Source organism: Rhinolophus sinicus, linkage group LG04 (assembly GCF_036562045.2).
Source record: "Rhinolophus sinicus isolate RSC01 linkage group LG04, ASM3656204v1, whole genome shotgun sequence".
NCBI lineage: Eukaryota > Metazoa > Chordata > Mammalia > Chiroptera > Rhinolophidae > Rhinolophus > Rhinolophus sinicus.
The window spans coordinates 168252728-168265639 of NC_133754.1; the positions used below are offsets into that span (position 1 = coordinate 168252728).

The 12912-nt window shown below is 45.2% G+C and overlaps 1 protein-coding gene across 8 annotated transcripts in view; it reads left to right on the forward strand.

Moving 5' to 3' along the window:
* PALM2AKAP2 (PALM2 and AKAP2 fusion) overlaps positions 1-12912 on the forward strand; it is a 418214-nt gene that overhangs the window by 98513 nt on the left and 306789 nt on the right. For 7 of the 8 annotated variants that reach the window (XM_019734167.2, XM_019734168.2, XM_019734170.2 and 4 more), the window contains exon 2: positions 2764-2809. The exons of the other annotated variant lie outside the window; for it this stretch is intronic. In XM_019734167.2, coding sequence (XP_019589726.2) covers positions 2764-2809 — 46 coding nt within the window. The remainder of the gene's footprint in view (positions 1-2763; positions 2810-12912) is intronic. 8 annotated transcript variants of the gene reach the window in all.

Sequence of the window (12912 nt, forward strand, 5' to 3'; positions counted from 1 at the left end):
ACACACACAGTGCTCTTCCAGTGTCACCCATGACTTCCTGCCTGCCCAAGCCAATGGCCTCTTGTTAGTCTGTGTTCTTGACCTCTCAGAAGCATATGATCCTGTGGAAAACCCCTTTCCTCCTGTTGTGGCTTTTGGTACAACCACCCCTCCTGGTTTTTGCTTCTACTTCTCAGGTGATACATTCTCAGCCTCCTTTACTGGGCTTTCTCCTCTTCTTGTTCTATTTTCTCACCTTGGCCATTCTCATTTCTTTAGCTATAACCTCAAAGTAAATGACACCCAGATATGTGTCACCAATCCTGATTCTTCTGTCTTGAAGTTCAGATTTTTCCAACTGGTCACTTTCAAAGGGTATGCAGGCTCTTCTCCCACTCCATCTCCCCTTCCACGACTCAGTTGGTTGGAGCGCATCCTCTCAACCACAAGGTTGCTGGTTCGATTCCTCGAGTCCCGCAAGGGATGGTGGGCTGCGCCCCCTGCAACTAACAATGGCAACTGGACCTGGAGCTGAGCTGCGCCCTCCACAACTAAGACTGAAAGGACAACAATTTGACTTGGAAAAAAGTCCTGGAAGTACACACTGTTCCCCAATAAAGTCCTGTTCCCCTTCCTCAATTAAAAAAAAAATTTGTGGTAAAATACACATAACATAAAATTTACCAGTTAAACCACTTTTAAGTGTACAGTTCAGTGATATGAAGTCCATTCACATTGTTGTGCTCCTCTATTCCTTTTTAATATCTGTATAGTTGGGGGAAGGACCATTTCTTGCTCACTTGTTTATTACTGGGGTCTGCACCACCTCCATTCCACTGGCTGAGCCTGGTGCTGAGAGGTAAGAACAAGGGCTCTGTGGAGTCTGATCTGAGGTTAGATCCCAGCTCTGTGACTCTGGCTGAGTCTCTCAACCTCTCTGGCCTTACTTTCCTCATCTTGTTCTCTACTCTTGTTGGGTATACCGCCATTCTGCTGAAGTAGTAACAGCTTTGTTTATGGGTGAGGAAACACCCCTCTAATGACTCGTACTGTTAAAGCTGGTGCTGGAAATGAAGGGAAAATAAAGGGTTTGAAAACCACGAAGGGTCTTCGCCAGTGATAGAAGTCTGGATATACTGGAGTGGGGTTCGAATTTGGCATTGGCTAGGATTTAAGACACAAACCACTCCACCTAGACCCGTGATGAAAAGGAAGGGAAAACAATCAATCAGTAAAATTGTTTGGTGACTGCTTCAGTATTTGGGCAAAGTAGTGATTGCTCGTCAAGTGACAGGTAAAACCTCCGTGAAAGCTGAAAAGACAATTCGGTGAATTGTAAGAATTTGCCCAGAAAGAGGACATTTGGGGAAAATTGAGGTATATACTTTTTAAAATGCCTTAAGTCCTTCCTTTAGAGAAGCATTAAGGACCTAAAAAGGACACATTGGTGTTTGTTTGTTTGTTTTGGTGTTTATTTCATTTTGTGGGGAGGAAAGTTTGCTTATGAATGTTGAAGATTCTAGCAGGTTCCTCCTCAATGGTAAGAAGTATTTTGTTTTTAGCATTTATTTCCTTTAGGAGGGTCTTACCCATCCCTCCTATCCTGCCCAGTGCCTGCCACAAAAAATGGACTTTCACACTGTCTTCCATTTCAGTAAAGAAGAGGTGAAGTATTTTAGTGACCAGCTCCTACGTTTCCTTTTAGAGACTGTATTGAAGGAAAGACCCTGAATGTCACAGGATGACAGACCAGATTGCCCTTTACAAAGCACCTTTATATACTTTATCTCATTAATTACTGAGGACAACTTTGTGAGGGTAACTATTGTGATCCGCCATTTTTCAGATGAGGAAACTGAGGTTCAGAGTGGTTAAGTGAGTTGCCCAAGGTTTCATAGCTAAGTTGCTGAGCCCATCTTAGCTGAGCACCCAGGCCTACAAACTCTTGGCTGTCTTTCTAAGCCACATTTGACTTCACAGAGGGGTGGCCTGTTTTGAGCTATACCTCCCCTGGCGACCTTGATGTCTGAGAACCGGGCCATCTAAGGCATGTGGGCGAGGCTGCCCTTCCTTATTGGAAATGTTCCCACGTGGAGCCCAAGCATCTGGCATGAGCCAGAAGGCGGCCAGAACATTCGGTGGCCACAGCTGGCACGTAGTAGCACGTGCGCAGGGCTCCCCGCTTTCTGCCAGAGGCCCCTCGGCTGGCATTTGCTCGGCGGAGACGCCACCTCATCTTGCTCGGGCCCCAGAGAGCGCGCCAGCTCTGCGCCCTAGTTGCTCGCCGTGTGCCTGCGCCCCAGGTGCCCACCCGCACGCGCGCTGCCTGTCTGCTCCTTGGAGTGGCTTCCCCCACCCCCGCCACAGCCCCGGCGTCTCCAGCCCGCCACTGAGGGCTGCGGCCGCCGGTCTCGCACACCCCAGGGGCGGAGCGAGGCGCCGAGACGTCAGGGCGGAGAATGAGCACGGGGCGAGCGCGCCCTCCCAGCGGCTGCCCGAGGCCCACGTTCTTGACTGGCGCGGCCGCCGGCGGCTTGGAGATGCAGTTAGCGGCAGCGCTGGGGCGCAGCCAGGCGGCCGGGCGGGCGGGGGCCAGAGGCTGAGCCCAGGGGAGACAGCCGCGCTCACAGCTCTGCCTGCCACCCCAGGAGTAGATCCTGGTCTCCCATTGGTTTTCCCCGGGGTTCTAGCAAAGCCCCCCGGGGTGCCCATCAATTTTTTTGGGTGACTACAGTGTGTGTTTGTTTTTCTTTCTTTTTCCCCTCCCTGTGTGCCCTTCTCCAGGATGGCAGAGGCGGAATTGCACAAGGAAAGGCTGCAAGCCATAGCAGTAAGTCCACTTTCATTTTATTTCTTGCTCTATTGTCTGGGATGGAAAGGCACCCGAGTGTTTCGGGCCATCCACATTCCAGCACAGTAGCCGCGGGGCATGTGTTTGGGGGATAAAAGTCTGTCAAGACTCAGCTGTGCTGCTTTTTCTTTTATACGTCTGTAGATAGAAACCCCCAGGGCGCGCTTTGGGTTGGATTTGAATGTGGAAAATTGGCTTAGAAATAAGATGCTTGCTACTGGGCTTTGGGGAAAGACTAAACAGACATATGGGGGCGATTCCTGGAATATTATCACCCAGTGCTAAGTGATACTTCTGACTTCATACTCTGGAAAACGGAGAGATCGGTGACCAGAACGGTGGCTGCCATCCTCTCTGCGGGAGCCGTTTCTCTGCTAAGTGGAAAACCAGCAGTCAGCTCCACTGCCAGCCACGCGGTAGAACCTCCTCCCTGAAACCAACCGGGAGTGTAATTTTCCCCCGTTCTGTTTGATATTGACAAGGGCACCGGTACAAGCCATCACCCGGGAGGGGCCTGGGGACTTCTTATAGCAACTGGGTCCTGGGAATAATATTCCAAGAGAGCCTCTTTCTTATGGGTGTGGATAATCTGACAAGCTATTTTCAGCATACAAAGGAGCAACCAGTTTTGGCAAAGTTTATATGCACTTTCAGGAAAGTGTACCCATGTGCATCTTGGTAAAGGAGAGAACTCTGAGACCGCCTAGACTTGAGCACTCTTACCACAGTGTTGCCAGTGATCCACAGATGTGGTATTTTTACTGCAGTCACCACAGCTGGATTATATATTTCCTTTGCAGATGAGGGAATGATTACTGCTGCTATATGAAATAATAATTAAAACAGAAGGTCTGTTAACATACTGGCATACAAGAACCTCCAGACATTTTTCTACTTAAGTACCTTTTTTTTTTTTTTTTTCTTTTTTTCCGTCCAGGACTTCCCTGGAAACACATATAAATTTGTTAGAGAAATAAATAGTGTGTAATGTTTTGGAAGCAAAGCACATGAGTTTTGAAAATCCTTTGGACAGATTTTTTTCATTGGGAAAAATGCATACAGACCATTTTTTTAAAAAGAAGTATTTGATGTGGTCTTTGTGGCTCTGAGATCCTCTTTGTCAAACTCTTCAAATCTTAAATGTCTTGGAGACTTTACCACTGAAATTAGAAAGAGAGAGGCAATGTTGAAATACTATGGTTTGCCTATCAAACAATCTTTGAGTTCTGGTCGTCAAAACTCAGGAAGACTTTTTCTTTTCTGTCCCTTTCCCTCTGTGTATGTGTATTTTGATGGTTAATGAAGTTGTTTTGATTTCTAAAGGTAGTGGCCAGGCGGTGTGGCCAGTGTGTCCTGAACTTGATAAGAATGGAGGCATTCAGTTATTGGTGCCATGTAGCTGGTGGGTGTTTTATGTAAACTGAATAGTAGGCTGCTTTAACCGTCCATGAAGTGGCTGCTCCAGGGAACGCTCCGTTGCTCCCATAGGCTTCTGCTGATGGTTTCCAACAGTTGTCACATTTTCTGCCTTTGCATGACCAGCTTTACTGGATGCCAGAGGAACAGCTGAACTCCATGAAAGGACTTACTTTCTGAATGGGGAGCCAGCAGCAGCTCACACTGGGGCTACCCCCTCTGTAACTGGGGCTGGATAATCCCAAGAGGGGCTAAGTGGATTTTCAAGAATGATGTAGCCAGTCTTTTGGAGTTCTCTTGAGTGTATGAGAAGAATAAACACAAATACTTGTGTTTGTTCAGTTATGGAATTGAGTTTGTCCTGTGTACCTGGGAAGGTGCTGGTGATTCTCATGAACATTTCAGCCTCAATGAATACATGTTATCAGTGCAGGTTTTCTAAAAGGGAAATCAGTGTGTGTGTGTGTATCAAACCAGGCGGGTGGGGGGTGAGGAGAGGGAGAAGAGAGAGAGAGATAGAAAGAGAGAGAGAGAGAGAATATTAAGAGATGAGGAGGGGTGGGGGGCTTGTGACCACCTCAGTTCTATGCCCTGATTTTGCCTAGCGCTCACTCTAAATTCTGCAAATGCTGCCTCTCTCTGCCACCTTCCTAGAGTTTTCAGGGGTCTCTGAGAAGCTTACAAGCCTGACCTCAGAGCCTAGTATTCCTGAAGTCTCTCTAGAGGTGTGAGGGAGGAAGAAAACGAGTGCTCACCCTTTTACCAACTTGGGCTCCTTTCCAAGAGGCAGAAGAGATAGACTGGGATTCCAGTCAGTCTATAGTCTGGGTCTCAGTTCCTTCATCTCTAAAATGGGCTCATGAATTCTACCCCATGGACTGGTTGTGAGATTTAGATATGATGCAGGTGAGGTCCCTGGCAAACAGTTACCACTGGATGGTGTTGAGGCAGAGCCCCCAATTCCTGTCTACACTGCTGCCTTGCCCTGTGGGGGTTAGAGGCAACATGTCTGGAGTGCAAAGAGTCTCAATGGCCTTTTTTATCCTTTCTTTTAATTCTGACTGAAGGCCAGGGCTCTGCCCAGCATCAGTTCCTCTAGCTGTTTCAGACACAGGCACCGAGATGTCACTTGAGGATTCATCCATCCATTCGTTCAGCACATATTTACAGAATGCTTCCTCTGGGAAGGTACTGGCAACACCACAGAGTCAGTGTCCCCAACTTTCAGCCACCAGAGGGAAGATTTTACCCTTTGCACATTTAAGTTCTGAAAAGTCTCGTGACCCAGGATACTTGTCACATGATGATCTGTGGGATTTTTCTTCTGAAGGGAATGGAATACTCAGAAACGATGGCACTTGAATTGAATCTTCCAGTTGAATTCAGAGACCAATCAGTGAGCAAAGATGAATCTCATTCTGTTTCCTGCCAAAAGCAGCTCAAGTCCGTCTTGACCACTGTCTCTGCTGCCAGGTGCTCCTTTCACCTGTAGGGACACTCCCAAAACTGTAATTTTAGAAGACAGCAAAATGCCCCTGTAGCAGAATGAATGTGACTGATAATTCCAGGGAGTAATAATACAGTTGCCATTTACTGAACATTGTTTGGCAAGGCGTGGTGTGACGTGCTTTTTTTTTAATAGTCTAAGTTGTTGTTAATAGTCTAATGGAGGAAAAGAAAAGCACGTGAACAATTACTGTACAGTGCCAGGAAAGCTGGTGCAAGTGAGCACACATGTGGAGTGTGTAAACCGTCATCAAGGGGTTGGGGACACTTCCCTAGAGAGGAGACATTGGAGCAAGTGCTGAAGATTGGGTAAAATAAAACATAAAATAACAGCATGACCTTCCCCGTTAGCAGAAGGCATTTATGTATTTGTGTGTTGTTAGTTTGTTTATTATCTATGTGGAATAGTTAGTGTGAGAAATGAAAAGCCAAAAAAAAAAAAAACCATGAAGAAAGTTAAGTCAGTAGCTGAAGGCACAAACTCAGTAATAAAACTGAAGTGCATTTTAACACGCATTATTGTCATTTCATCCTAATAACAAGCTGATGAGGTAGGAACTACTATATTATCTATGTTTTAGAGATGAAGAGCCCCACATTACCAGAGAGTGTCAAAGCCAGGATTTGAATCCACACTGCAGGTCCCTGGAGCCCCTATATTGAATATTACTCTGAACTGCCCCCCAAGGTGGTAGTAGCATCGCGCACTTTTCCCACGAGCACACTGTGCGCATGGTTCCAGTAGCCTCAGTGTGAGCTGATAAAGGAGGAGCAGACTGACTCAGTAGCACAGGGAAAGTCCGAGACCACCAAACGGCCCACATCCTTTTGTAAGTCTTCCAAGCTGAGTTTTGGGGCCTGGAAACACACGATGTAAGCTGTAACTTAATGAGTAGCATTCCCTTGGGGAAGGAGCCACGATGTGTCAGTGGAAACCAGCTCTGGGGGAGGATGTTGTGATGTCTGCACATCCAAGAGGAAGTGAGACTTCCTTGGGCACATGTGACGATAACTAGATGTTACAGAGGTGGTCTCGGGCAAAAGTCCTTCAGCTCCGTATGGACAAGGCATCAGGCCGGCACCATGAGAGTGTTCATACGCGCTGAAATATGAAATGCCAATCCCTCCTACACTTGGTCTTTAGGGAACTTTGTCATTTAATAAGAACCCAGTCTGCAGAATAAGAAAACATGATCTTTTGCATTTGTACAATACTTTACAGTTTATAGAAACCTGCGCGTGTTACCTTAATTCTGAGCTGTTTGGGGCAGGTCTCATTATTTCCTCTTTACAGGTGAGCGTGCAGAGATATTCAAGCTCACACAGTGCGATGTATTCAGTCAGACTCTCCTGATTTCCGATTCCTTCTGGTAGTGCCACACCTGGCCTTGGAAGGGTACTCTGATGGGGCTGGAGCTGCCCCTAGGATGCTTCTGAGCTAGAGTCCTGGGTTGGGGTGGGGGGGAGGAGAGAGGGGAACTTAGGGGTATGTGGGCTTGGAAGTCCCTCTATGGAATCTGCCCTTTCTGGGGTCTCACTTCGGGCCCCACTCCCTCTTGAAACTTTCACCCGGAGGGTGCAATTAGTGGGTCTGGGGCTCCCACCTGATCTCATTCTCTGTCCTGAGAAGACCTGGGTGTAGATGGATGGTGTAGGCTGGCTCTGTCCTGCACTTGCAGAGAAACACTTCTGGCATTTCTTTGGATTCCTCTTCTTGCCTTGGAGTGATACGACCTTGAGTACCAGGGTGGGAGTGTGGGAACAGGGGCCAAGGAGGCCAGTCATCTTGCTTTTGATGCAAGCCACTTGGGTTGTCCTGCACGGCCTGAGCAAAAGTCCTGGCTGTGGTTTGCATGTGATCCACTCCAGCCAAGCTTCCCAGGTCAGGGATCCCTCAGAGGGTTTAGAGATCCACACCCAAGCCTATAGTAACAAAAACAGTGATACTTATGGGATCTAGCCCCATACATGTGTCTTGTAAATCTCTGTCAGTGGCAGGCAGCTGGTGAAAGTCTGGAGAATTGAAGATGCTGGCCATTCATTTATCTTGTTCCATGTCAGAGACACAGATGATGCCCTGCTTCTAAAATTCCAAGTTACGGCCTGAAAAATGGTTTGCTCAGGACATTGGTGCTGAGGAAGGGTTCACTCTGGCTGAGTCTGCAGGGCCACCCAGAAGACAGGTGACACTTGGGGCCCATTCAGAATCATTGCCAGGTCTAGGAGTGCCAAAGCAGGCCTTGCACAAACATACACAGGGGTCATATACCTCTCTAGCCACTTTTTTTTGTACCTCTGAGCAGTTCAGACTTTAGCCTTTTAGGACAAAAAAGCAGCTGCTCTGGCAAGAGCCTTGAGAAATATAGCAGTCATCACTGAAAAGCCAAATGGGGCGCTTGTGGGTTATGACTCATCAGTCAGACTTAGAGGAAAACCAAGGCTCAGTAGAAGTACTTCTGCATTTCTTTGGGGTTATCCAATGCTTCTGGGGCCCCAGCTGTTGGTCCTTTGAATTACCCACATTTCATCACTAATCCCTTTTGGAGATGTTTATCAACATGCTTGGCAGTAAGAGTTGGTCATCATGTGGTATGACATTGACTGAGACAGCAAATGGGCATTGACACAGGGAGACGGTGGTTCCCTGGGCTGGCAGTGCCTCGCTCAGTCTGGCAAGTTATGAGCATGGATTCTGGTGTCCAGAAGCTTTGGCTCAAATTCTGGCTGTTCTATTACCGTGTTTCCCTGAAAATAAGACCTAGCCAGACAATCAGCTCTAATGCGTCTTTTGGAGCAAAAATTAATATAAGACCCTGTCTTATTTTACTATAATATAAGACCGGCTTTTATAATTAATTTTTGCTCCAAATGACGCTTTAGAGCTGATTGTCCATCTAGGTCGTATTTTTGGGGAAACAACGGTAGTATCTGTATGACCTTGCTGCCCCTTGGTTTCCTCATCTGTAATTGGGGGTAATGATCTTACCTCAGGGAACTGCTGGGAAGGTTATTTGAGAGATTACATGGGAAATGCTCATAGCAAGGATACAGAAAACACCCAGTAAAAATGTTCTATTGATAATACGAGTCTTTACACAGAAAATGGACACAAAGAGTGAAAGATAAAGTCTATTCACCTCCACATTTTTGCCAAACGGGGAAATTTCCGATGCATATGGTAACTGCTGAGAATTGCCAATGCATGAGGATGGTCATAACAATAAAACGGATTGCTTATAGTGGGCAGGTGTCGCAAACTCAAAAGGCTCCAGGGGCCAGCGTGTAATATCAATGAATGACCCAGACTGACTGGGAAATCGTGAGGACCTGGAGAGCAGATGCCGCTGCTCAGTTTAGGTACAGTTAATTTATACCATGTGAGGACGTGTGGCCTATGTTGTCACAGCAACTCTCTTTTAAGGAAAGCCAGATCTGCTTTCTAAAAATGTGAGGTCTCCCATTTAAAAAAGAATAGTGTCGACTAGTTTAAAAATTTTTTAAAAATTTGTACACACAACAGAATTCCTTTTGGACAACAGGTTGACCTTTTGTGACCTCCAGATGTAGGTATAGAGCCTGAACTTTACAATGTGCGTTCCTTCTGCTTGACTTATATGGATTTTGTAAGGATACTGTGAAGTGGTAACCCCAGTGCCCCTTAGGTCTTTCATAATGTTACCACATCAGGTTCCATATTCACCAGGGCTTCGTGAGTTTGGTGTCCAAATGTTTGGATCATTGGAAAAACTGCATGTTTGCTATATCTTTTGATATTAAGTGAGCTCCTTCCAATCACTGACATTGTTGTAATTCAGAATACTCCATCTAAGTAGGTGATCGCTGTCTTAAAATTAACAGAAAATTGAAAAAACAACAACCAGTACCTTGAAGTGGGAAATTCCTGTTATTATAGAAGAATCTATAAGAATAAGATATGCAAATCTGGGCTTATCACATGTCACCCAGAGTGTTTGTGATGATTTCAGTTTATTATCACTCTCAAGTCATAGGCAGTATAGGGACTGCCAGCGGGGCTCAGGACTTCTAGTAATATGTGGGAGCAGCAGTTGGATGTAGACTTTTTGCCAGAAATTGAGGAAGACAGTGATTCTCGGACTTTAGTGCATTAGGATCATCTGGAGGGCTCTTTAAAACACAGATTGCTGGGCCCCACTCCCAGGGAGTTTGGGTCAGTGACTCTGGGATGGGGCCTGAGAATTTGCATTTCTAGCACGTTCCCAGGGGATGCTCTTCCTAGCTTCTGTCCTTGGGCATGCACCTTGAGAACCCCTGGTAAAGTGGTAGAAGACCAATGGTGAAGGGAGATGATGGCTTGGGTCTTGATAAGTGCCACATGTCCATTGTGACATGCCCAGGGCTTTGTGAGGTGTGTATATTATGAAGAGGTGACATAGAATAAAAGATGGAATTCCGTTTTAATCAGTGAGAGCCTAAACATAGCTCAGTTTGGAAGTGATGCAGTTGTGTTCCTCTCACAGCAACTGGCTGATCAAAAGGATGTCTTTCTTTATCTTGGCGACCTACTTTAATCTAGTTAAATAAAGTGAAATTTCTGTCTGGTGGTCACTTAATGATACCGGTTTGAAGGGTATGCTCGGGATAGAATGCTCAAAACTATGGGCAGCAAAATTCACTTGGGGAGGCCTTAGGGGGCGCCTCAGTGAGACAAGAAGTTGTGCAGTTGAGCAGCTATCCAGACTACAGTGGGAGGTCCTATGCAAGATACATATTGTGATGCTAGAGGTGGAGAAGTCCCCTAGCAGATCAGCCAATCAAGACTTATGGTCGCTGCTCCAGCCTGCAGGCACAGCTTTTCAATGCAGCTGCTTCTCACGTGGGCAACTCTAGCAGGATGCCAGGATGAGTAGCAATTGGGGTTCATTTACTTTACGATGGTGAACTGATTCTCCTAAGCCAGTCTGGGTGTACACAAGCATGGCTTGTCGTTGGCATATCAAAGAAGAGTTTATTCTTGCAAAGATGTCACCCAGGCTTCCCTCACCCTGATTTGTAGGATCCATTGTTTGAGCCAACCCTTCATTTTCAGAAGGATTCAGTCTCAGCCAGACTCTTATCTGTCTTAAAACAAAGCACAGAGGCCGCACTGTATAGGGTGAGGCCTAAGAAAACATGGATGGACTGTGGCAATGGCTGTGTAGCATGGGGTACTTCACAGAGGAAGATTCACACATGAGCGGGTGAGGGGTTGGGCGAATCTCACACAGCTGAGACCTATTTCTGGCAGGAAATGCCGGCAGCAGAGGTTTGTGTGGGGTGGTGCATATTGGAGCTACATGTGCCCTTGGTTAATTATTATGTCATTCTTTTTCATTAGTCTCATGTTGAATTAAAATTCTTCAAAAGGAGATCATTAACTACAGAGAGAGAGAGAGAGAGAGAGAGAGAGAGAGAGAGACAGAGAGACAGAGAGACAGAGAGACAGAGAGACAGAGAGACAGAGAGAGACAGAGACAGAGAGACAGAGAGACAGAGAGACAGAGAGACAGAGAGAGACAATCCTATAGCTTATTTCCATAAAGCCTGGACATATATTAAAAATACTTTGGGGTTAGTCTTTGACTCTAGTATCAATGCTTCTATAGCATCATATGAACTTAGCCATAAGAAAGGAATGGAGAACCTGGTACCTTTCCCTTGCATAAGATGGAAGGAGAAAGAAAAGCCAGATGCTCCCTCAAGATAAAAGCTCCAGCTGTAGATGAAAAGGGCCAGACGGCAGAACACATCTTCCTGCCCATCATTTCCCTTCGGGCGGCCTATGTCCTTACCCTGCTGGCCTCTAGCCTCTTGACAGTCTGTATACTACCAAATGTCTTCTAGGCATTTGTAAAACCTGACCTTACTTTTTTGCTGAATTATACTGGTTTGCTTACTATTCTAGGTGGGTGGGATTCCCCCTCCCCTTCTAAATTATAACCAGTCATCTGAGTATTCACTTTATTTTTAAATTCAGGGCTGAAACTTAAAACTTTGAGGGTTATAAAAAAATGTTATTGTTAAGCAAAAAACATGCTTGAAAATTTAACCCGTTTGGTGGTAGGCAGGGGATCTTCTTTTTCTGAATTTGAGCAATAATACCAACAACTTTGAGGCAAATAAATACCACATGGGGCTTCAGGGTTTGGGCAGCTCTGATAGTATGCATGTCCCACATGTGACATGATAGCTAGGTTGGGGTCTAGGAGCGGTGTCTCGTCCCTGAGAGGCATGTAGTCCATCCACTGGTTTCCTCCAGGCTCCTGATTGGTCTTTTTTATTTTATTTTTTTAAAATTTTATTTCTTTTATTGCTCTTCTTTGGGAGTTTTTTACAATCCCTTGAAATAAAATCTTACAATCCTAAAATCTAATATTTAAAGCAATATCCCGATTTTACCCAGTTTTGGTGTTAACCTTTTAGTCTTTAGTGTTTATCTTTCTGCTTTTCTAAGACAATGGAAAACACTATATACTAATGGCTCTCTTTCTTACTTATTCTTTTTTTTTCCAATTACAGTTGCCGTATATTAGTTTCAGGTGAACAACATAGTGATTAGACATTTATATACCTTATGAAATGATCACCCTGGTAAGTCTAGTACCCCTCTGACATCATACATAGTTATTATAGTGTTGACTATATTCCCTATGCTGTACTTTATATCCCTGCGACTATTTTAATAACTGGCAATTTGTACTTCTGAATCCCTTTCATCTTATTTACTCATCCCCCAACTCTCTCCCATCTGGCGACCACCAGTTTATTCTCTGTATCTATGAGTTTGTTTCTGTTTTGTTTGTTCATTACTTTTGTTTTTCAGATTCCACATATAAGTGAAATCATATGGTATTTGTCTTTCTCCGTCTGATTTATTCCACTTAGTATAATATCCTGGGGGTCTATTCATGTTTTCGCAAGTGGTAAGATTTCATTCTTTTTTATGGCTGAGTAATATTCCATTGTACATATGTACCACCTATTTATTCACTCGTCTATCGATGGACACTTAGGTTGCTTCCATATCTTGGCTATTGTATTAATAAATAATGCTGCAGTGAACATAGGTGCACAGATATATTTTCAAGTTAATGTTCTGGATTTCTTCAGATAAATACCCAGAAGTAGAATTGCTGGGTCAA